This window comes from Dreissena polymorpha, chromosome 11 (assembly GCF_020536995.1).
Source record: "Dreissena polymorpha isolate Duluth1 chromosome 11, UMN_Dpol_1.0, whole genome shotgun sequence".
NCBI classification, from domain to species: Eukaryota; Metazoa; Mollusca; class Bivalvia; order Myida; family Dreissenidae; genus Dreissena; species Dreissena polymorpha.
Window position 1 is genome coordinate 76,291,767 of NC_068365.1, and position 25,492 is coordinate 76,317,258.

General features: G+C 34.3%; 1 protein-coding gene and 1 long non-coding RNA gene across 3 annotated transcripts; both read left to right on the forward strand.

Annotated features, from left to right (window-relative positions):
- The first annotated feature begins 4,077 nt into the window (after positions 1–4,077).
- LOC127851362 (uncharacterized) lies at positions 4,078–6,396 on the forward strand. Its single transcript, XR_008035742.1, has 3 exons — positions 4,078–4,143; positions 4,480–4,579; positions 4,966–6,396. It is a non-coding gene; the product is annotated as an uncharacterized LOC127851362 (long non-coding RNA).
- A 7,434-nt stretch (positions 6,397–13,830) lies between these two features.
- On the forward strand, positions 13,831–23,854 carry LOC127851350 (uncharacterized). Of its 2 annotated transcripts, none has more exons than XM_052385076.1 (8): positions 13,831–15,068; positions 15,268–15,580; positions 18,624–18,679; positions 20,860–21,001; positions 21,635–21,687; positions 22,473–22,518; positions 22,701–22,759; positions 22,939–23,854. In XM_052385076.1, the coding sequence occupies exons 1-8, from the start codon at positions 14,666–14,668 to the stop codon at positions 23,055–23,057; spliced, it is 1,191 nt and encodes a 396-aa protein (XP_052241036.1). In that variant the 5' UTR covers positions 13,831–14,665; the 3' UTR covers positions 23,058–23,854. The 2 variants fall into 2 exon arrangements, with proteins under 2 accessions (XP_052241036.1, XP_052241037.1); XM_052385077.1 differs by having other exon boundaries at positions 21,653–21,687.
- The last annotated feature ends 1,638 nt before the right edge of the window (positions 23,855–25,492 follow it).

Consider the following 25,492-nt stretch of genomic DNA (forward strand, 5'->3'; position numbering starts at 1 on the left):
TCACATTTTGATTATATATGTTTCATAACTCATACGTATATAACGCTCATATAGTTTACACACAAAAAACAACAACAGACTATATTCCTGCAGATAATCATTTTCATGAGAAAACATGTCAATATTTTATATCCAATAAAATATTAGGAACATTAACGTGCTCTCTGGTTCGTATCGCAAAGCCGAATAGCTATTCTACGAGCATATTTACCCGCCAAAACAATACACTGAGCGACCCCTACAGCAGACTTTCGTATGCAAAGGAAAATAATTTTCCTTTAATTCGCTGCGCTCAAGCTAGGAAAATTATATTTCTCCTAAGTTGATCAATTTGATAATGCCTACATAAGCCCACGGCTGTACATGAACTTGACATTAAACAGAAGTTGTTGTTTAACTTAAGCCTTTTAAAAGAATTTCCGCTATTAGCATTTCACGTTAATATATCCTGGTGGATAATAATCATGTTAACAGTGGCAATAATTTGCTTTTGACGACTTAAAACGATGTTCAGAAATCTAGTTATAAAAGTTGTACGTCTAATTGGTTGTCTTCGTACTTTTTACAAATGTAGATATGCATGTCGACAGTCATTTTCATTTCTTTCAATGAATAATACACTTACTGTGGCGTTGGTGTGCCTCGGGATTTACATCGTAGGTAAGGTATTTACACGTTTGTTTGTTAATAAAACGGCATTAGAGATTGCATAACTAAGGAATGTACATTTATTTTGCACCCTGAGCAGTTTTAACTAGAATTGAATACACTTAGATTATTTAGATATATAATATACACACAATAAAAGTGCGTTTGACTGTTATAAAAAAGACATATTTTCATATATGGTTAGTTTCGTCGATTTTAACTTATTTTCGACGTTCTTCATAAAATTTTATTTAAAGAATAACGAATACTCATGCGGTGTTACGGACGGTCTTGTTTAAAATATTTCGCATTGTATTTACCAGGAATTGCAACTAGGAATACTAAAAAAATAACAATAAGCTACACCTAATTCGGAAGGGCTGGGATGAACTGCCTTTCATCCGCCTTGGAGACTCATACATACCTCCAAATTTTTAGTCGTGATAACTTTTTTAATATATATACCTGCTTTGCGGAAGACACGACTTTATCAGAGCTTTATCTTACGAAGAATCCTGGACTTAAAGCTCATAATAATGTCCTTCTGCCCTTCTGGTCCATTTTTCAAGCGATGAGCGATATCGAGTTTGCTTATGGTTATTTGGCAGCCCAGTTTGCTGTTTATGTTTCAATCATGTATTTAGTAGTTTCAACCGCTGTATAGAATCACATGAATTGTTATTCCTGGATATGCGATTTCTATTCCGCTTATTAAGATGTTTTTTCTTCGGCTATATTGATTTGCCGCATTTGCTATTTTCTTCCTTTCAGTTTCGTTCCTGAAGAAAAATCTGCTAGCTTAGAATTAGCTTCGTCAAGTTCTGCAATCATTTCAACTTCGCGTTCAAAGATCCTTGAGTCCAGTCATTCGATTTGATTTTAAAGTGTCTTCACGACTTCGTATCTAATACCCGAAAGAAATTCCTTGATGGTATCTCTCATTCGTGTGTCTTCCTTTTCAGTTAGTTTCTATTTCGTCAATGGACCTATCAACGGTTTATGCACGATTTGCTTATGTGTAATTAATGACAATATGTTGAATTTATTTCGAAGGGAACGTTACAATCTGGTTGCCAATTGGTCTCCACAACTGTCGACATGTTTGCCTTACACGTTTTTGTTTTTTAAATTGTATGAGTTTTTATTTTATTTTGTGGTATCCTTCCAGTTTAATTTCACTGATGCTGCCAGAGGAGTAAATGTCCTTTTTACGTTGTTTGTAGTCAGTCGACATCGTGTGATTTACCTTATTAATTTTGCACAATATAATTGAATTTGTCGAGCGTGGATGATCTTCAAATTTAACCTTTAAACATGAGTTTATAACGTGTACCATACAGGTAACATCTGGGAAAATATCAACATGGCCGTACCAAATACATTTATATTGAAAAATAACGTGTCATTTGCTTTATTTCAGATCCATGCCAAGATGTCTTTCTTCTAGTAGTAACATTATTGACCCAGAGCTTCACAGTCACAAAAACTATACTGTTGAAAAAAGGATTGTATTGCTTAATTTTAATATGTAATCACTTTTTTGCGAATACATTATTTGTAACTGTCTTCATCATAGTGATAATCAGAATCATCGTCGTCGTAATCACCATGATCATCATCAGCAGCAGCTGCAGCAGCATTCGTATCACCATCATATCATCACCATCAACACCACTACAATCTTAAGTTTTAACGTCATCGCCAATAGCAGCATAAATTGTATCAATAGCATCAATATCATCATTATCATCATCATCATCGGCATCGTCGTCATCGTCATCATCATCATCATCATTATCATCATCATCATCATCATCGAAGTCGCCGTTATCGTCGTTGTCGTCTTCATCATAATCATTATCATCATCATGCTTTTTCCTTGTGATAACATAACAGTTTCCTTGTGTAGGTATTTTTCAAAATATGACCAGTAATAAAACTCAAAGCAAACTGTCAATTACGAATAAATAATATTACCTTTGCTCACATTACAAAAACACTGTTCTTGTTATATTGCCAGCAATATTGCTCTTAATTGTCAGAACAATTAAACATTACATATCCTTTTTCTCTAATTATCTTACAAGCGATAATTCTTGCATTTACTTTGATAAGCTATACAAACATAGATATAACATACGCGTTTTCTCAAGAAAACAATATCACTCAGGAGTTATGTTGCAAAGAAAGAAATAATATTTTAAATTGTCGCCAAAAGAAAACAGGAATTGATCTAGACATTGCCATCCTATGGACCGATTAACCCTTAAACATTTGGAGCGAGAACAAATGAACAAACGCTGCCATTACTCTTCCATTATATTATAAGAACTCTAAGAATACTAATCAGGCTTGTACAATAGCACATACGCAACCTGACAAAATGCAAAACGTACATAAAATACAAACATACGAGCGCCTATGTGTTTCTAAACGAATGCAAAAGTCAACGTAGTAATCATTCATGTTATTCATCTTAACGTTTTTCGGCTAATTTTATAAAAACCGTGCCTTGGTAAATTCATATTTGCATGTTTCTGTTCTCACAACACATCGTAACTGTTTTAACCGTTGATGCTTGCTTTGACAAATTAAGATCGAGGGCCGTTAAACGCGGATGTTACTCTTTCCAACTTTTCCAACAAAGTATATAAATCATAACCTAACATATAAAATTTTACTGCAAAAATATTATGGTGGCGTTGCTTGTAAGCAACTTTCCTTGATGTTCGGCCGTCAATTGGTAAGAATGAGTGATGTCGACACTGGGCTGAAGTCCGTCTGACTCGTCGCTCGATTCATATTATTAATATTAATTGTATCATATTTGTATTTAGAATCCATATATTCGCCATCAATTGGCATACTGTAGCCCATATTGTCCGAATGCACCATAAAATGATAAGTGGCGATTATGTATTGCGGGAAAGGCATTATAGAAACAGCAATACAACCATGGACATCTTGTCACGGGTAGCACTAAGACGGATATGGGAAAGCATGTGTCATTATTTCCGCGCTTGGCGGCTAGGGGCAAGGTTAGGTAAGCGGGAGGGCTGGGTTCGGCTTGGTATTAGCATTTTATTTTGTTATGACCTCATTGATAATATGAATGTTAATTTTGAAAAAACGCGTTTAACGACATAGAACAAAATCTAGTTATAATAGTTACATGTCTGAATGATTGTCTGCATAGTTATTACACTGTTTGAGATGATCTTCAATATTTTGTATTTCTCTGCCATTAATTATTTGTATCAATATTATAGTCGTAATTATCATAAAACCGTCTGACAAGATTGAAAAGTATATATCTTCATACGTTATCTCCGCGGATGTGGTTTTACCGTAAACAACATTGCATCAATCATAAATAAAAACTTCGGTTCATCTGTCAACGTATATTAATACGCATGTCAACCGTGTTTTTTCCATTTCTCAAAATGAATTCCTTACTTAGTGTGATGTTTGTGTTCCTAGGGATTTGCACAATAGGTAATTGATTGAAAGAAATATATTGAAAAACATTAAACAGATTGGTAGTTAAAAAGTAACAAACTTTTATTTTTCACTGGGTACTTTTTAATTAGCGGTTGTTTTAAAGGAGTTACATACATATGTATGCGTTTATTGTGTGTGTTTATCAACGAGACAAGACCACTTAAACATGACTAGTGAGCACCGTTTGCTAAGTCTCGATAAATAAAAGTTTTCGCTATTTCACGCTCTTTATATAAATATACAAGCAGATAGGTGTTTCTGTTGTAATGTTGACAAGTATGTTTGATTCTTGGATAATTATTAATCTAACAGCGTTTACTCAAATTACAGAAAGCGATGGCATTGCCGTTTGCCCAAACGGGCATGTGGCCTGTTTTATCGATCCATGTATGGGCTACTCATGCTACGATCCTCCAAATCTTACTTGCAGGTATGATAATGTTGAGCGCAACTGTAAGCAGAAAAAGGAAACAAAAAACATATATTTACGCCTTTTGTGTCTTATTCGATCGACATTATTTGATATATTTGACGAACTGTCATTTGACACAAATATCTCAGTACTTAGGTCACAATATATAAATGTAATACATAATACATGTAAATAAGGTACTCGTTCAGAAATTATATTATTGTCTCCTGAGAAATACCGGGATGTTGCCAGTTATATATTCATCATGGCTGATTGTGAAAGGCCATATTTATGTATATTTCCTTATACATTTATATAACGTCTTCGATAAAGTCATATTGCGTATATATACAAATACCCCATGTGCAAATATCATATTCATATTCATTATCACATTCTACCAGGTCAAACGGCTGTGACGGTTGCAAAAGAGATTGGTACGACGCCAGAAATGTACAAAAACAATGCCGCGTGGAAGGTCAATATGCTTGAAGAAAGAAACGAAGCTACAGAGATGTTTATTCACGAAATGTGCGAATAAACATTATGTTACAAAACTGATAAATTGGAATTGATAAAAACAACATAAATTAAGTTTCAATGTTATGCAGTTTAAGCAAAAAATAATAATTCAAGAAACAATTAATATGTTCTTTTTTATTTTGAAATTAATTATCATTTGTTTTAATACATTTATAAAGCTGTGTAATAGATGTTCCAAGTAACGAACGCAGGCATAATGGCATGTTATCGCTTATATGTCACGGATGATTCATAAATATTTATAATATGTATTACTTTTCCCATGTAACTATAAACAAAGCTGAGATTTTGTTATTTTTAACTTATTTTCAAAAGTGTCCATCATGCCATTTGTTTGTAAGTTATCCGTGGATATCTAAAAATAAATAAGCTTTTTAAAAGCATGTCTTGATGAATCATCATTGAAACTGTTAACGCGTATGGTATTTTGTTAATTTGTGTCAGAACATGTAAACACTGTACGGTAATGTGACAATACACCATTTAAGATATTTGCATACACTAAATGTTATTGGCAACATGTATTTTGTCTGTACGCTTTGCCTTGATATCTCATAAATTTCCCCCATTTTACCATATTTCCTTGAGTAATGGTTTGTACAATTATAAATCATCTTTTATTACATCCGATCTATCGTTTTAATTTATAAAAGTTTGCATACATTTTGCTTATGTATAGCTAGCGTAAACAATCTAACAGGTAATTTAGCTATTTACAACTTTGCATCTGTCTATAAAGAAAGCAAGTTGACAAGCATGTTGATTAATTCATAACAATGAACACACCACTTACTGCGGCGTTTTTTCCCTGGGGCTTTCATCACACGTTATTGTACATGTACTGGTTTAAAATAATTACAATGTTTCTAACAATTTTTAATGTATGTGCAGGCTACGTGTGTGTGTGTTCCCACCAAATCTGACGTGCAGTTAAGTGTATACAATACAAATATTCATATTGCGTGATTACTTTGCATCGTTATGTAATACGTGTAGTGTAAAGTGATCGAAATCGTTGAGATGTCTGAAAGCGCAGAAATAGCTCTACTATATCCATTTGTGGCAAGCCTGGAATTTTTCCCTCTACCATTCCATTCGTAATTATGTGTTTATGTTTTTCTCTGATCACACGTATTTCATCATGCGCTCTAGCCACCCGATCCATTCGTGACATACATTAACAGTGAAGCCTTAGAACATTTTAAATTATATGTTCTTTTCGTCTTACATTGAAACCAACTGAGACAAAAAGCAAATAAATCAGCATTAATTGCAAATTTGTTGTAGCTGTAAATCATTAAACAGATGTCCGCTTTTGAGTAAATAAAAAAATATTATTTACAACATAAACAACGACTGCTTGAAATTCGCAGGAAACAATGCTCAATGGATTCCGTTTCTGTTGTTAAATACGTACGTTTTTTTTAACATAAAGCATTTATTGTTACCAATGGACGAATACTTATATTCGGTTGGTCTCAAGTAGTCTATGTATCTTCTTTACTGCAAAACCAATGATATTCGTTCCTGTACAGCAGAAATCGCAACTGCCACTGCGTTTGTTCCTGGTCTAATGGAGCACAAAATGTGCCGTGCTTGAATGAACAACATATCTATTCAAGTAAGTATACTATATTGCCATACAAGCAAATATATACCCTAATTTGATTGATTTGTATTTACAATACACTTATTTGGTACAAAATCATATTCGCGAAAAATTAAGTAGTGCTAAATAATTTTGAGAAGATCATTTTGGCTCTAAAGAAATGATGTGATGGTCAAATTTCAGGAAATAGTTCGTGTCCACCACGCGGGCCCAAAGTGAAATGCCTTGTGGATCCGTGTAAGGACACTCGATGCCTCGATATGGCACAATTAAATTGCAGGCATGCAGTGTAGTTCCGAGCAAAGCTTTCAATTTATAATATTATTAGTAAATGGTCAATGCGTATAGTTCTTCGAGTATTTTTGTAACGGGTGTCGATTTTAAAACGGCTTTGAGGGATATATTCGTTGTATATAACGGATGTTTTAATTTCCAGAATCACAGCTTCATCTACGCAAATTTACTTCTAAAACCAGTCGCTAAAGAAAGATTTGGTAGTGGTCAAGAATATTGTTTAATAAAAGGCTAGTTATTTAAAAGAGTATTATAATATCACAATTGTCAAAAACGGGATATTTGTTGTGTTTTTTTTCTGTTTCCTTTTTTGTTTCATTAAAAATCCGAAACAGATTGTTATATATTAATATTTTATATATATTAACAACGTTCAATGACAAATGAACTACTTCAGATAAAATGCCTCTTTACGTATCATTAGCATTAACCTTTATGTGCCAACCATCATCGTGTACTGTTTACTTGTAGTTTTTGTCGAGATATCGGTCAAGGTTTTACATGTTATACTTAAATTGCTTTATCGCACATCTTTAAATATTCTGCAAGCCATACAAATTCTTCAAGCTAGCAAATTTGCTGCTCCACTCCATGTATAAAATTTTGTTAAATCTGTCCATTCGTTTAATTATTAAACTGCGGACGTGTGGGGAGTTGCGGATATACGTGTTGTACACCGTGGCGTTTAATAAATGATTAGGCGGATGGTATCGTTAGAAAAATAAGCTTCGGCTGCATACAAACCAAATTGTGGACACTTTAGAGAAGCACGTGCTTAACCTCCTATACTAACTACAGATTTCATTGATTAAACAACTGCACATATGTTATGGAAGTGCTGAATCATGTTCAAACATATATGATGCACATCATTTTGCTGTGAAAATATGAGTTCAACTAGATGCAATATTGTTTAACCAAAATAAAATATTCACCAAATAGATCATGTTCAACAAGAAGCGCATTTAATTACTAAATCAATAAAGTTTTCAATAAACGAAGAATCTTTTTTTAAGACTTCAAAACTATTTGGCCCTGTTACAATAAACATGTACATGTATTGATAGATATTTGGAGTTACCATAAAATTGTTAAAAAAAAATCAAGCTTTCCGACATACTGTTCTAGTATGGTGTTTTACGGATATAGTTTGACAGAGTAAACTTTTAACTCGAACATTTCAGAACCTTAGTCTAATCGGTTATTTAGAAACATACATCCCATACGAATTGTGTTCGTATGTCCCTTTTTAGTTACGGGTCATTGAATTGTCTATGCTCAATATCTCATCTAAATATGGTCATCATTGAGACGTCGTGATAAAATCTAAAACAATTTAGTACAAAACGGCATCTCCAGTCAAGCTTTTGTCTATAGTTTCATAATTTTCTATATTTTTTTTGGTGTTAATTATCCCCGCGCTTTTCGGAGAAAACGTGGGGATATAGTATTGATCTCCGTCATCCGTTCGTCCGTCCTGGCCACCTGCTCCTCCTACACTATAAGCACTAGAACCTTGAAACTAACACACATGGTAACTATGAGCATATTTGCGACAGTGAACTATTTGGATTGTTTATCTGACCCCTGGGTCAAAAGTTATGGGGGCTGGGGTCACAGATTTTCCTGCGACCCAGATTCAAAAAAGCCTCATAACTACTGTGTCTCTACAGATATTGCTTTCATATTTGGTATGCATGTGTATCTGGGCTAGACCTTTCCATGCGCATACAATTTTTTACCCCTGTGACCTTGACCTTGAACTTGAGGTCAGCTTTAAGGTTTCGAAATCTGCGACCGCGATTCGAAAAAGGCTCATACCTTCTGTGTCCCTCCAGATATTGCTTTTATATTTGGTATGCATGTGTATCTAGACAACACCTTTCCATGCGCATACAATTTTTTACACCTGACACCTTGACCTAGAACTTGAGGTCAGCGTTCAGGTTTCGAAATTTGCGACCGCGATTCGAAAAAGGCTCATAACTGCTGTGTCCCTTTAGATATTGCTTTTATATTTGGTATGCATGAGTATCTGGACAAGACCTTTCCATTCGCATACACATTTTGACCCCTGTGACCTTGACCTTAAACTCAGCTTTCCAGTAGCGAAATCTGCAACCGCGATTCGAAAAAGGCTCATACCTTCTGTCTTCTGTTATGTAAATCCATAAAAAGTATATGTGACAGTTTTGATATGGTAAATTTAGTGAAGAACCCTACTTGTTTTACTAAAAATCATGTGCCAACTTTAATAGATGTAATTCTTACAAATTCAAAAAATTATTTGTGTAATACAATCAATTTCAATTGCGGTTTAAGTGATTGCCATAATATGATTAGTATGAGCATCAAGGGACATTGTAATCCTACAAAAACTAAAAACCTGAACTTTCGCTCGTACAAAAACTTTGACCCATCGTCTTTTAACAACGACCTGGAACAGGTGCCTTTCCATGACGCCCATGTTTTCGACGATATTGATGATATAAACTGGGCCCATGAGAGTCTCCTGAAACAGATTGTTAACGATCATGCTCCTGTAAAAGTTAACAAAACCAAGCGGCAGTCCCCGCCCTACATGAACTCACAATACAGGAAACTAATATACAAGACAAGACAAGCTAGAAACACTTGCAACAGACATAAAACTAATGAAAACTTATGAAAACTGGTCAAACTACAAAAAACTTAGAAATATGAAAACACAGGTCAAAAGAGACTCCATCACAACATACTTTCAGGAAAGTTGCGGGGGCTGCCCTAAATCAAAGGACTTCTTGCCAACCATGAAATCTTTCCTCTAACAAAAACCCACAAACAAGACAGACAAGCCAGTTATTTTAAAGTCGGCTGATGGGAAACTCAAATCAGACCAACATGATGTAGCTAACACACTCAACACTTTCTATATCAATATAGCAAAGAACATAGGTATAGAAGATAACACACATGACACAGATCTCCACCCAACCATTGAGAAGATAACCAAGCACCACACAGAAACAGAAGGTCAACAATTTGCATTTGAACCAGTCACAGAACTTACCATATCAATATCTATAAAAAGGCTACATCCAAAGAAGGCCACTGGAGTCGATCAAATCCCACCCAAAGTTATTATTGCAGGCAAACCCTCTCTTTCTCTGCCCATTAGCAACTTGTGCAATACCACGATGAACAAATGTCAATTCCCTGAAAGCCTTAAACTAGCCCAAGTAATACCAATTTATAAAAAAGATGATCCCTTCAGCGAAACAAACTACAGGCCAGTAAGTATTCTCCCTACAATGTCTAAGTTTTATGAAAGGGTTATTCAGGACCAGCTTTTAGGTCACTTCGAACATGTTTTTCACCCCTTTCTGGCTGCATTCAGAAAGTCCTATGGCTGCCAGAATACCTTGCTCAGGTTAGTGGAATATTGGAAGAAGGCATTAGATGAAAATATGTACATAGGTGCAATTCTTATGGACTTATTTACGGCGTTCGACTGTATTCCTCATGACCTTATACTCCTTAAGCTTAAGGCGTATGGTCTGGCCGACAATGCTTGTAAACCTATGAGCAGCTACCTCCAAAATAGGAAACAACGGGTCAAACTAGGTGACTGCATCAGTCAATGGGATTACATCATCAAAGGGCTACCCCAAGGCTCCATACTCGGGCCCCTTGTCTTAAACATCTTTATAAATGATATTTTCTATTTGATTGATACGTCCAAATTATATAATTATGCAGATGATAACATCTTATCTTTTTGGAATAAAAATATGAATGTTGTCAAATCTACCCTTGAAAATGAAAGTAGCATCCTCATAGACTGGTTTAAATCCAATCAAATGCAAGCCAACCCTGAGAAGTTCCAGGTCATCTCAGTAGGGCTTAAATCTAATAAAGAAATTAAGTCCTTTGATATAAGCGGCAATATCATACAATGTGAAGAACAGGTCAAGCTTCTTGGCGTAGAGATAGACTATCTGCTTAATTTTGATGCACAAATCTCCAAAATATGCCAAAAAGCCGCTAAACAGTTAAATGTCCTGCAAAGATTTAGCAAGTTCCTTAATGTCCCCACTTGGCTCACTATATTTAAGTCTTTTATTAAGTCAAACTTTAATTTCTGTCTTATTGTGTGGCATTTCTGCAGCAAGGCCAGCACAAACAAGCTTGAAAAACTCCAGTACAGAGCCTTGCGCATTGTCTACAATGACTACACATCATCATATGATAGTCTCCTACAAAAGGTTAAACTCCAATTTCCATTTAAACAGGTTACAAAACATTGCCATTGAGACTTTTAAATGCTTGCACAAAATATCCCCACCATATATCCAAGACCTAGCAAAATTCAAATCTGTTAACAATTGCAGGTATGATCATATGATAGAGGAGCCTTCAGTAAGGACAACAGGGTATGGACAAAATTCCTTCCGTTTTGAGGCTGCTCGAGTGTGGAACAGTCTCCCCCCAGATTTAAGGCGCTCGGACAACTACAACGAGTTCAGAAGACTGGTCCGCACCTGGACAGGCCCAAAATGTAAATGTTCTTTGTGTCGCCTGTAGCGCATGCCCTGCTTTTTTGCTTTATTTTGCATTCCCAGTTGTATGTATTTACTATGCTTTGCTTTTGTTTATTTGCTTGGGTTTCATACCTGATTTGCTTTGTAGTTTTCTTATTATTTTGCTTGCTTTTTTGCTTCGGTTTATAACACATATTATTAAGTACCCAGCGTTTCCCCCCCCCCCACCAGTTTGCATGATGTTTTCATGTTTTTGTGTCTACTTACATCCTTGTAGGCTATGGTCCCAATCTAGCAGTACCTGCACGAGGTACATTGTATGACGCCCTGATGTATGGCTCTCTGCTGGTAGTGAGATACTATGTTACACTGCACAGAGAGCTAGCTGGGTCCAGGACCATAACACTACTGATGATATGTAGGTCTTAGAGCCATGAATGGTCTACTACCCATCCCTACCTTTTTGTTTCGAGTAGGCATGTTTTTCTTCTTCATGTTCTTCTTTACAGTTCTTCATTTATATTTTATTTATTTATTTTGTCATTGTAAGTATACATCTGTTTTACCCTCTATTTATAATTTAATCCAACACTTTAAAATATCCTTCTAATGCAAGGGACATTATACCTCTTACATCTTATGTTTAAACTTAGTACTAGTTACTTCCCCTTATCTTATCATTTGTAATTTTTAACCCACTGTATTAACTATTTAATTTGTACTAACTGTGATAATATCATGTCTTAAATCCGTCATTGTATTACTATGTCTTAATATGCATGTCTTTGTTTTATGATTACCATGTGCTTTCATCTTATAGCTGCTTTTATTTTGTTATGTATACCAAGTACTCTTGTTTGTCGGGAAAAAGCTTTTAGCTTATGTTTGTGTTTATCATGTCCGACGTTAAATAAATTTTCTTGTATCTTGTATCTTGTCTCCCTTCAGATATTGATTTCATATTTGGTGTGCATGTGTATCTATACAACACCTTTCCATGGGCATACATTTTTTTACCACTGTGACCCTGACCTTGAACTTGAGGTAAGCTTTCAGGTTTCAAAATCTGCGATCGCGATTCGAAAAAGGCTCATACCTACTGTGTCCCTTCAGATATTGCTTTTATATTTGGTAAGCATGTGTATCTGGACAACACCTTTCCATGGGCATACAATTCTTTACCCCTGTGAACCTGACCTTGAACTTGAGGTCAGCTTTTAGGTTTCAAAATCTGCGATCGCGATTCGAAAAAGGCTCATACCTACTGTGTCTCTTCGAAATTGCTTTTATATTTGGTATGCATGTGTATCTAGACAACACCGTTCCATGCGCATAAAAAATTTTACCCCTGTGACCCTTGACCTTTAACTTAAGGTCAGCTTTCAGGTTTCGAAATATGCGACCGCGATTCGAAAAAGGCTCATAACTACTGTGTCCCTTCAGATATTGCTTTTATATGTGGTATGCATGTGTATCTGGACAAGACCTTTCCATGCGCATACAATGTTTTACCCATGTGACCTTGAACTTAAGGTCAGCTTTCAGGTTTCGAAATCTGCAACCGCAATTCGAAAAAGCCTACTGTGTCCCTTCAGATATTGCTTACATATTTGGTATGCACTTGTATCTAAACATCTCTTGTTGAACTTGGGTCCGTGTTCACGTTTCGAAATCTGCGACCGCGATTCAAATAAAGCTTATAACGTCTGTGTCCCTTCAGATATTGCTTTCATATTTGGTGTGCATGTGTATCTGGACAAGACCTTTCCGTGCGCATAAAAGTTTTGACCCCTTTGACATTGACCTTGAACTTAGGGTCCGTGTTTAGATTTCGAAATCTATTATGTGGTTATCTCCGCCGTCTGTTCGTCCGTTCTACCGTCCTGGCCACTATCTCCTCCTATACTATTAGCACTAGAACCTTGAAACTTAAAAACATGGTAGCTATGAGCAAATGTGCGACCGCGCACTATTTGGCATTTTGATCTGACCCCTGGGTCGAAAGTTATGGGGGTTGGGTTGGGGCCGGGTTAGAGATTTTCACTCATTTTGGTTAGGTTATTTTACATTAACTTCTTCATTTCTACACTGATTTACTTCCAATTGATACTGAGCATCTCTTATGACAATACGGTCAATCTCAACTATGCATGGCCCCATTACCAACCCTGGGGAGGCGCTTGGTCAAGAATGCGGCGTGGGGATACGCGTCGGCCTGTGCCGCGCCATTTCTAGTTTACATATGAAAGTATTGTCTCATACCAATTTTCAATTACACGGAAGTATATTGCCACCGTGTGCAAAATTAACTACGATTGCTTTGGATGAAATCATGTGTGACAGGTAAATAAGTGCCAGGTTTAACGGCAGACATCAAAATTATTAAATAGATCATTGAACATTCCTAAAATCGATGTTGAACGATATATGTGTAATACAACGACAGAACGAATATTATGTGTAATAGTTGTCGAAAACAGATCGGAGAAGATAGTGCAAAATTGTGACGAACTATAAATAGAGCAAATGTTTGCACGCATGCTTGGATCAAGGTTACAACTATCGAATCTGCTGCAATGTAAAGATCAGAGTGCGTGTAAACTCTGTAATAAATCGTATGGTAAATACTCGTTGAAGTTGCGCATAATGACTATTGTGTTCGTTTATAATTGTAAATAGCTGCATTTGTAGTTTTCAATTTGCCGTTTAAACGTAAAGGATTACGTGGTTTTAAAATTAAATGCAAATGACCTAGTTCCGATGTCACGATATTTTAAGCAAACGCCTAACAAATGCGGACTTATAGTTCAGCAAGCTTCGAATGTTTGAATAATAACGGATATTAAAGTTTTAATATACAACATAATTGTTCAAACGCGTACACACTTTTCAATTAATGAATCGTATTTATTTTAAATAGTTTTCTTAGGATGAATGAATATCTGGACGACAGGTCAAATACCAACGATGTTGAAAATCTATTGTGGAATTATAACCTTGATCTATCTCGATTTAAACTTTCAAAACTAATGCAAGATACAGTTGAGTGGCATCAAACGCCTGTACACGATATTTTTAACAAATTAATTGTTTTCAAGAATTTTTGTTTTAACGATCTGATGTTTAAATTCTACTAAAATGAGAATTTCCCGGAAACATAAAGCGATAATAGTTCTACTGAAAGCAATTGCACTGTGTGAGCAAAGTAAAGGAAGAACCAATAGGTGGATCAATGAATTGGTGAATAGGTTGTCTGCTGTCCAGAGAGGTGAATGGCTTTCACACACGATCAACGTCAACATGATAGAAGAACGGCTTATTCCTTTGATAAACCGTTTAAGTCAAGTGGGTAGTGATGTTGACATAACTCAAGAAGAATTCGAAGGTTCTGTGAATATTTTAATATCCGGCTTGGGCGAAGGCAACATTATAAATCAGCGTGTCTTGGAATACATTGCATGTAATTCTGACAAAGATTCACTCGACGATTGCACAATAATTCACCTCTTACAGATTTGGTACAAGGACTACCATGTTCGTGGTAGGTTTACAAATGACACACGCATTTTATATAGATATATCATGTAACTTTGTAATGTTATTTACAATTTTAATGAGAATAAAACAAAATATATAATAATCAAATAATGTCAATATTAAAATTAATAAACGTTTTGATGAAATGTTTTAAGTGTTATCGATATAATAAAAGATCTAATGACGGTGCTCTTTTATCATAGGTCAAATTGTCGATTTGACCAAAGCTAGAAACGAGCGGTCAACAGCTGCTGACGTAGGCCAGAGCCAGTCACCTGACAACTTCTCTATTGAAACCAGGCAAGGCTTTCCCGAACCAAGATCACACATCTTAGGAGAACAACGTATTTCTCCCGTAGCAGATCAACCCGAAAGCGGCTCAAACGACCCTTCTGAAGCTAGACAAGTCGTTGCTGACCCAAACCCACATACGTTACGAGAACAACCCACGGCTCCCTTAATAGAACAAACCGATTGCGAAGGAAATGACACATTTCGTGAAAGCCGAAATACGAGGTAAACTTATTTAAATTTGTTTACAGCAAAATCTTTGTATAACTAAACACCCACATGGAATAGTGTTAAACGACAAACGAACTGAATAAAATTCGATTACTTAATCTATATTTGCACACAATGTAAACTAGGTCATATAAACACATACGACACGCTTAAAATAACAACACATCATATCTAAAAATAGATTACATAAAGGCGTGCTTTTCTATTTAATGATTTTAAACTCGTCTCTGTTATCTTGTTGACATATTTAATACTAATACCACATTTTTATAATGAGTTATAAACAGTTACTAATAAATACTACATTTTTTATTAATGAATATGTGTTTTCCAAGTATTATAACAATTTTACAAACATACTATTGTTTTTATTTAAGAATGGGAACACAATAAATGTTTAAAGCTACATATGTTTTATCCAACGTTACCTTAAAGGGACTGCGTCACCATTTGACATTATGGCGATTTCAAAAATAAGTTTCATAATAATTTTGAAATAAAGGTCGGTAATGGATTATCATCATTCGGAACCGGTAAAACAAGAATGCGTGTTAAACGTATATCGATGATTTGAACTACCTTGAGTAACTAGAAATCGTGTCTTCAAAAACACTACACAAACGCGCGCGCAATCTGTATGTTTCATTTTACATCGTACATGAAAATAACAGACATGGTAAAAGCATAAACATCGCTGATGTCCATGAGGCTTTGAGGCACTATATTCAATAAACATAGTTGAAAGCACATTTTCAATATGAGAAACAGGTACTTTAACCAGCATGGGGTATTAACAAAAAAGGTGATGTCCCGGGGACAGATGTGCATTGCATTATTTATACTTTCATCAGACCTTGCACAGTCTATAGATAATAGTTTTAGAACGGATTGTTAAAACGCTTTATTATATATTATTTTCCAAAGCGAAAGATGGTTATGATGCAAAATTTGCAATCATTAAATGCATATGACCATGTTTAGTTAAAGGAACAATGTTTAATTTTGAAGCAATTATTACAGTTTAAATGTCAGAGATGTGCACAATTCTGGTTACATGAAATAACAAATAAACAAATAGATACAGTACAGAGCACAAGTGTTTTTTTCATCTGCCAGAAGTTTGACAAACTATAATTCACGTTTTTAAAGAATGTGTTCAAAATTGTTAAACTAGATTTTAATGTGAAACACAATATTTGTGTTTACACAGTCGTAGCGAATTGTCGTTTGCTCCAAGAGGTTCCGAGTTCGATTCCCGGGGAAGAAATGATAAGTTTGTTCTTTTTACACTGAATAGCTAAGACTATTCACACATTATTTATGTTTAAGTAAAGACAACGAGAATGCAAGGTCAGGTTCGGCATGATTTTCTTCCGCTTTAAACCCTTATGGCTTTACTTTGACTTTTATTAAGATGTGTACGAAGCTTACATCTTTATGATTAATGTTGTTTTACGTTGCCTTATCTAAGGCGATAAACTTGTTCATTTTTTGTTAAAATGTCGTAATGCCTTAAATAAAACAATCGATACAGGGAACAAAAATATGTCTTCATAGGTATGATTCGAAGTATTATTATATATTCTTATATATTAATACTGTAAAATCCCTCTGATTATCGTCATCGTAAGAAACAATATTATCAGCATAAATGAAAACATCATTAGTATTCTTGTTTATCTGAATAAGGTATTTGCTTACCAAAGACATATTAGGAATGTTGTCTATAACAGGGCTTTCGAATATAAGAGAAAATCAATATTTATAATAATCATAAAAGAAGGAAACTACACTTAGATGCCCATATTGTCCACTATCTAACATACCTCTCAAGCTGTCCTGTTACTGTAATATCCCCCAATATTTAAAATACTATTCGAACTGCACGGTTACTAAAAAGAAAAACCTGCAAACATTTGTAAAGGCAATTTCAACATGCGGTTTAAAACAATTATGTCAATGACCACAAAGGACAACTGGCCGTTCAACATTTTGCAAACTGCATTCAAACAAACGGTCATCTTAACAGACAAGATACGTAGCTTTTTTACATCAGTTGAACAGGCCTTCAGATAAAGTCAACTGGTCAAATAAGCTTTTACAAATCAGCCAAACTGACTGTCAAAAAAAACGGTTAACGGACCATATTAATAACACAAAAGAAATAAAACACTACAAACATATATAAGTAAAAAATAATAATAAAAAAAAAATCGTAAATCATAAAATCATGCATTTTATTTTCGATTATTTGTATAAAAATTTTGATCTCTCCAGTAACGGAAAAGATTGCAGTGGTGAAGTGGATATGGTGTCCGCCTAGCGATCGTTAGGTCACGGGTTCGTTCCCCGCTGTGGAAGCGTTCTTTAGATTTCCCCCATAGACACCAAGTACTGGTTCTATTCCCTGGAAACGGACTCGAGAGCTTTCCAAATAAGCTTCAGGCATTCTATGCAATCGAGCTTAAATAAATAGGTTTAAACCAACGGGAAAGATACACTTGCAAACATTTGTGAATGCAATGTCAACATGAATAATACGTTATTTCGATCAAATGACCGTACAAGCCTACAAGTGTATCCACATCAGGTCAACTAACTATAAACAACGGTTGTCTGACCACAAAGGCAACATTTCATTAAAAATAACGGTCCATGTCTTCTAATGTCCTCAAATATTTACTATGCATGTTAAACTGTACAGTAACTAAATTGATAGACAACAGAATCCAAGTTAGTTAAGCCAAACTTTAATCAACCATATTATCAATGAAGGGGGTTCAGAATGTTTAAACATGTTTACAGCTTACGAATATCTTGATAAACAGACAACTTACTTTAAACGTGTGCCTACTTTGTAATCATGTAAGAGAGTAACGCGAGCATGTTCATAGTATTATTGTATGACTTGTAATACTTTACAGTGTCTGATTATTTGCATTCTATTTTGTATTTATTCATTAATATCAAAAAGGACAAACCTAATGTTATGCAAAATATTAAATCATTATTATGGTACAAAATCATTATCTTTCAGACATCCTTTTTTGGAGAAACGATTACACATCGGAAGGAGAAGGAGGGTTTCAGAAAGTAAGTAAACAATTGTATCATTTACTATATGAATAAGGCAACTTGAATCGCGTCGCTTGCAATTAAATCATGGGCTTGTGCACAGGTTCGTAGCACGAATGCATAAAGCATGTCAAGGTCATGTGAAGCTTTTCTGGCAAACAACTGTGCTTACCAGTACTACTAGTTGTAACAAAGATCATCATAGATCCGAAAGTATAATTAACAAATGTATTACAATTGTAAGTACATTTTCCAAAATCACATATGATTGTATGATATCACTACCCAGCCGAATGGCTCAGCGGAACCGGTTTAATTATGTTTACAAATGTTTTAGATGAGGCCATGTTGTATGCATTTGTTTTACTTTATCGTATAATAGATCTTTTAAATGAGAAACACTTGTAGTTAATATATGTAGTTTGATATCTATATCACAAACAAATCGATTATGTGGTAAAGAGGAATGTATTATTTTTAATTTTTTTTTTGTTATTTTTCACATCATTTTGAAAGCTTAATTTATACTGAAAACATAAATATTAATTTTAAGTGAAATGGTTGAACTGTGTTAAAAATGTTATTTCAATTTGTCTTAAAATAATATTTCAAAGTAACATTTAACTAGAAATCTCTACAAAAATGGACGTTCAAATCCATGTAAAATTTTAACACATGTTATATTAGTAAATTTCGCCCCCCCCCCCCGTTGTGCCGTCCACATTAATGATGACACCCTGGAATATATGCATACACATAATGCTTTGTAGATACATATTCATATAGGAACTAGACCCATGTGCACAAAAAATAACCTTACAAAAATTATTTTGTCTGTCTGAGAGCTGATTTCTTTATTCCTGTTTGGTATTATGACAAATTAAAGTAACATTACTACTCAAAATCAACGAAAAGTTCGTACAATATTTCGTTAATTAAAGCTAAACAATTAAAAAGCATTGTCCCTTATGGCCATTGTCGAAATTTTAACGACAGATCTTGTCTTGTAAAATAGATGTTTGTGGATACAAAATGCTCGTTTTTATTATGGTTTTAACAAGGAACCATTTAAGAGTTCGTGCGTCGTATCAAAAGATATATTCGCAGGAAATAAACATGGAATTTATTTAGGTCACAAATAAATAAAAACGAGCATTTTGTATCTACAAAAATCAATGTTATCATACCACATCTAGCGTTGAAATTGTGGCTATTGCTATAAGGAACACTGATTGTTTAGGTGTTAATTTTATTTTAAAAAATACTTTACGAAATTTTCGTTGATTTGCATTCAAATAATGCTTTGTAGATACATATTCATGTAGGAATCAGGCCCATATGAACATAAATTTCTAGCAAGAGATGTTCATTTCTTTTAATAAAATAGCGTAGTTGATAATATACAAAAAATAAAACTAACACAAGTTATTTTGTCAGCCTGAAAAATGATTTCTTTACTCCTTTTTAGTATTATTGTATTATTTAGCAATAACAAGATTCTACGAGTATCACATTTAAATTATGGCATTGTCTATGCTGTTGGTTTTAATAGCTTAATTATAAATGCCTTCTGATGCTTAAACCGATCTCGTATAAAAAAGAATTGAATATACCGTGATAAACAATCATAGGTCCCTTATGCATACTTGTGTGTCAATCAGATCAATGCAGCTCGAGTTGCTTTTCAATGTATTTTAAAGGAGCCTTTTCACAGATTTTGGCATGTTTTGAAGTTTGTCATTAAATGCTTTATATTGATAAATGTAAACATTGGGTCTAAAAAGCTCCAGTAAAAAAACAAGAATAAAATTTAAAAAAGGAAAAAAAGTAGCCCGCTGCAGGGGTCGAACCAGTGACCCCCGGAATCCTTGAGTAAAAACCAATTAGACCTCTCGGCCATCCTGCCAATTATATATTGGCGACGAATTTTATACTTTATATAAACAGTCTTTGTAGTTTAACAAAATGAAACAACAACAGAACTCTCCAAATTCTTCAATTGTTTCGCGTTGCAACGCTTTATAATTTTCAGGTTTTTAAATCGTCAAAAGATGCATATAATGGATATATTAGAGCATGGTAAATGTTCAGTATTACTGTTTCCTCACAAATATCATTACTAAAACGAAAATTTTCGAATCTGAAACAACTTTTTTCAATTTTGTCAATTAACCTAAACGTGAAAAGATCCCTTTAAGGTGATAATCCAGGTGTTTCGAGCGTTAACGACCAAGAAAGTAGTGACGAGGACGGTGAAAATGACGATTCGGTTGAACTACCAACAAGTAGTGACGAGGACGGTGAAAATGACGATGCGGTTGAACTACCAATAACAAATAGGTCGGTAAATACGTTTTTTAAACAACCGTAATGTAAATTAAGAAGATTCAGAATGCTTCAATGGAGAGAATGCTTGGAGAATGCTAATATCTTATATTCGTCTTAATTAATCGACTTTTTATGCCCCCGGATCGAATGATCGGGGGTATATTGTTTTTGGCCTGTCTTTCTTTTTGTCTGTCATTCCGTCATTCTGTCCCAAAACTTTAACCTTACAGTAAAGTTTTGCAATAACTTTTGAAATATTGAACACAGCAACTTGATATTTGGCATGCATGTGTATCTCAAGGAGCTGCACATTTTGAGTGGTGAAAGGTCAAGGTCAAGGTCATCCTCCAAGGTCAAAGGTAAAAAAGCGGTGTATTAGGGGGCATTGTGTTTCTGACAAACACATCCCTTGTTTTTACTTGAAATGGTGCTTTCACAACCATTACTAAACTGTACAGTCGCTGTGTCTTTGCAGGTGATTGTATGATGCATATATATTATTGATATTACCCGAGACGCTTGTAATGTATTAAAACATGTTTTTATTTAAAGTCATACACAACTTTACAAATAGCGTAAAAATGTTTTCAAATTATTACTAACCTGATAAAATTCGAAGTTTTAATAAACACATTTTTATTTAAGACCCCCACTGTGGAATAGATTGCAAACCGGAAGAAGGAGATGTGTTTCAGAAAGTAAGTAATTAATCGAATTACTTACGCATGCACTTATCATCTTTAAAGAGGTCGTTTGCAATCCGACCGTGGGCTAGCGCTTTATCTTTTGTGCTGTAGCAATACTGCTTTAAGATAGTGTGAGGACATTGGTTTTTATTCTATCATGAAAAGTGCTCGCGACAAATGCAAGTTAAATATGTTTAACATTATGACAACTAAATAAAATATTAAGCTTATTGCCCCCAAATTACGCGTGACTGTTTTCTATCAATACCCGGCAAGATGCATCTTTATGATTACATTTATTTTTAATACTTATGTCAACACTCACATAAGAATCGAAACAATTTTCAATTATCGTTAATACTTGCCTTATAACATACTGTTCCTTGTCGTAACTATGTTACAATTCTGGATAACATTTTATAAGTCGTCATATATTTTCAAAGAAACAAAGAAAATCGAAACTATTTTGTACAATACCATCATCTTAAAGAACTAGCTAGGTTTTGCTTGAAATGATGACACTTGTTCGAACAGGTCTTACAGAAATTATCCAAAATAAATGAATTTTAAATACTATAATTTAGTTTCGTTTATAGACAATCGTCAATCGAATTTAATTAAAGCGTTGTTGCGCCACTCGTTAAAATATCATTTTCTTTGATCACTCGTAAATTAAAATTGATGTTCCAACAAATCCAACAAATATAGTCTCTTTAAAAGTTTCAATAACGCATTACAATGATGTATATTATGTTAGAGTAACATGGATGTAGTACATAACCTTTTGTTTATTTTAGGCGATGCACAGGCTCCCGTTTGTTCAAAACCCAGTATCATGCTCAGGTGTGACTACTTACTTGTTATATAGTTTGTAATAACAGCTACAGTAAAATGGTTTAAACCTTTGGGAAATTTCTTTTGGCACTATTACAAAAAAATGCACTTAAATGGACTGCAATACTTGGGAATTCAGTGTTTGAGTGTGAGTAAATATATTTCAATTTTAAATATGTGTTGCATTTCAGATTCAATGGCGAAGGGGCATTTAGAAGAATGTTTAAAAGATCAAGATCCTATTCAGAAGGTTGGTTTTCCTGACGGTTGTTTAAGTTATTTACAGCAATAGTCAATGCATTTGTTTTCACGTAACTAAATAAGTGTATTACATGCATGGTATTAACAAACGATGCAAAAATTGAGTTAATATGTTTGAGATGATTGTGCTCAATGTTACAATTTTTGTTGTTTTAATATCTTCACCAGGTGAAGCAGGACAAAGTAGCAGTGGTAGTCAGACACAAAACCTTTTTGCTTCGCAGCCTAGTATTTTCACTGCAGCAGCTGCGAATCTAACAATAAGATTTCAAATGCGTGACTTATAAATCAGCAAAGTACTATTTTGTGGTATTGAGTAACTCGCAATTCGCAAAACGCCGGTATTGTTGTTGTAGGATTTGTTTTGGTGTTTATTGACTGAACCTACAATGGAAGTGATAAGTGCGGATCTGATGTAAACGGCGTGTCACTTTTTGACATTCATCCTTATTCAACAGTCATACATAGGTATTAATAAAGTTCTAAAGAGCAAATCCCGTAGTCGAAGTGGAAGGAATGCTGCCAACAGGCCAGTCTATCGCCTTAACACTGTGAAAATGTAATTAAACAACATGTATCAGCGACAATAGTGGACATCTACCAAACGAGTACACGGTTCATCGGTATAGTTTTTGGATTTAATGAATAAACATGAACCGAATATTTCAGGTGTCCAACGCGGTAAATTTAAATAATTATGATTTGCGATATGACAATGGTACTATAAAAGACACCTGAACATAATTAATGCTACCAAGTGAACATATTTTTGTTATATAGAATGGCATTAATATACATAATTTTAACATACACATATGTAATACATTGTTATTTGTCTGCATTCGAAATCCAATTGTAGATCAAAACTCTAAATGGGAATGTGCAAATAAATGATAAAGGTCAGTAATATATAGAGAATATAACAAATTGTAATATATCAGGTGAGGCTTAAAATACATTAACGGAGAGGTATGGGGTTGAACGTGTTCATTATCAAGTCATGAGCGATTGAGTTTAATATTTCTTAAATTCGATGTATGTTGCTTTTTAAAGTGTTGTGTATAAAATAAAATTCATCATCTCATCACATTGTTTGTCTTGCTACTTTTGTTTACCAACAATCATGACTTTATAGTTGATTACGAGTTATAGTTCATACCTTTCGAAAAGATTTATCAGGCATTATTGTTTCAGGTAAATATTACTGTATATTAATGAAAGAGTGTTCACGCATTGAATGTCAGTACAAACAACAATACACGCACGCTATTGATATTGAACAAAGTAATCGGGAACTATATATCAGTAAGGTTGAGGTACACAGAGGCGATCGGCGTTAAATTATGTTTTTAGATTTCGTAGTAATGCTCGATGGTCAAGCCAATCGGTAACGTTAATTCTAACAGCACAGTTTTTTCTGTATTCGTTGGAAAGAAATTTTAAAATCTTTGACCGACACATATGAAATTTAGAAACGGTATAAGCATTGATGTGTGAAATAAGAACAATTTTTATAACAACCACTAAGTATTTGATAGAAAGGACAAAATATACCGAATAAATAAATGTATTGGGCAAAGTAAACAAATACTCGTTAACGCTTATGTATTGTCCAAAATAGGCAGGAATCCGAGCTGTCCTCTCAGCAGGCATTCGTCTTTTGAAATTAACTTTAGCCCGGAAATGTGCTCTTCTAGCAAATATGTATATAATTATTGCTGCCTTTAAGTCGTTACAATTATCATTTCAAAATATGGCATTTGTTCATAAGGCACGATACGTTTAATGAAGACAATATGTATGCATGTTGTAATTTTACTTCATATATTCATGGATGAAAATACGTGTGATTTGCGGTTGTTTGTACAATAACAATGCTCTGCATACATGAGCTTCACATAAATGCAGGTACGCACGTTTACATATCTTTTTTATTAGTATGATTTGATCACTTAGGTTTATATTTATGTTGCTTCAGAATTTGCCTTTACATTGTGGAACTGTGTATATGTTATTACAATAAACCGCTGTTGCTTTTACAATACTTATAATTTAAATTATTTGTAAATCAATACAGATAAAAGAATTGCTTGTAAAAACAATTGAGCTCTTTCGGAGTTTATTACAATAAACACATGAACTTTGTCGAAAAAGACAGATGTCATTTATGTAAACAAAGCCTAACAAAACGTTAACGGTGTTAAGGCTAATGTTGCATGTAGATGCAAAATACATACACATGTTTTAAAGGGGCCCTTTTCACAGAGTTTAGCATGTTTTGAAGTTTTTCATTAAATGCTTTATATTGATAAATGTAAACATTGGATACAAAAAGCTCGAGTAAAAAATCAAGAATACAATTTTAAAAAAGAAAAAAAGGTAACCCTCATCAGGGCTCGAACCACTGACCCCTGGAGTCCTGGAGTAAAAAGTCTACGACTTAGACCACTCGACCATTCTTCCGAATACAATGCCAGATGTATTTTATACTTTATATAAGCAATCCTCGTAGTTTCACAAAACATAACAACAACAGAACTCTCCAAAGTATTAATTCGTTTCGCGTTGCAACGCTTAATAATCTCGGGTTTTTATATTGTCAAAAGATGCACACGCTGGCTATTTTAAAGCATGGTAAATGTTCAGTATTACTGTTTCCTCACAAATATCATAAATAAAACGAAAATTTTCGAATCTGAAACAACTTTTTTCAATTTTGTCA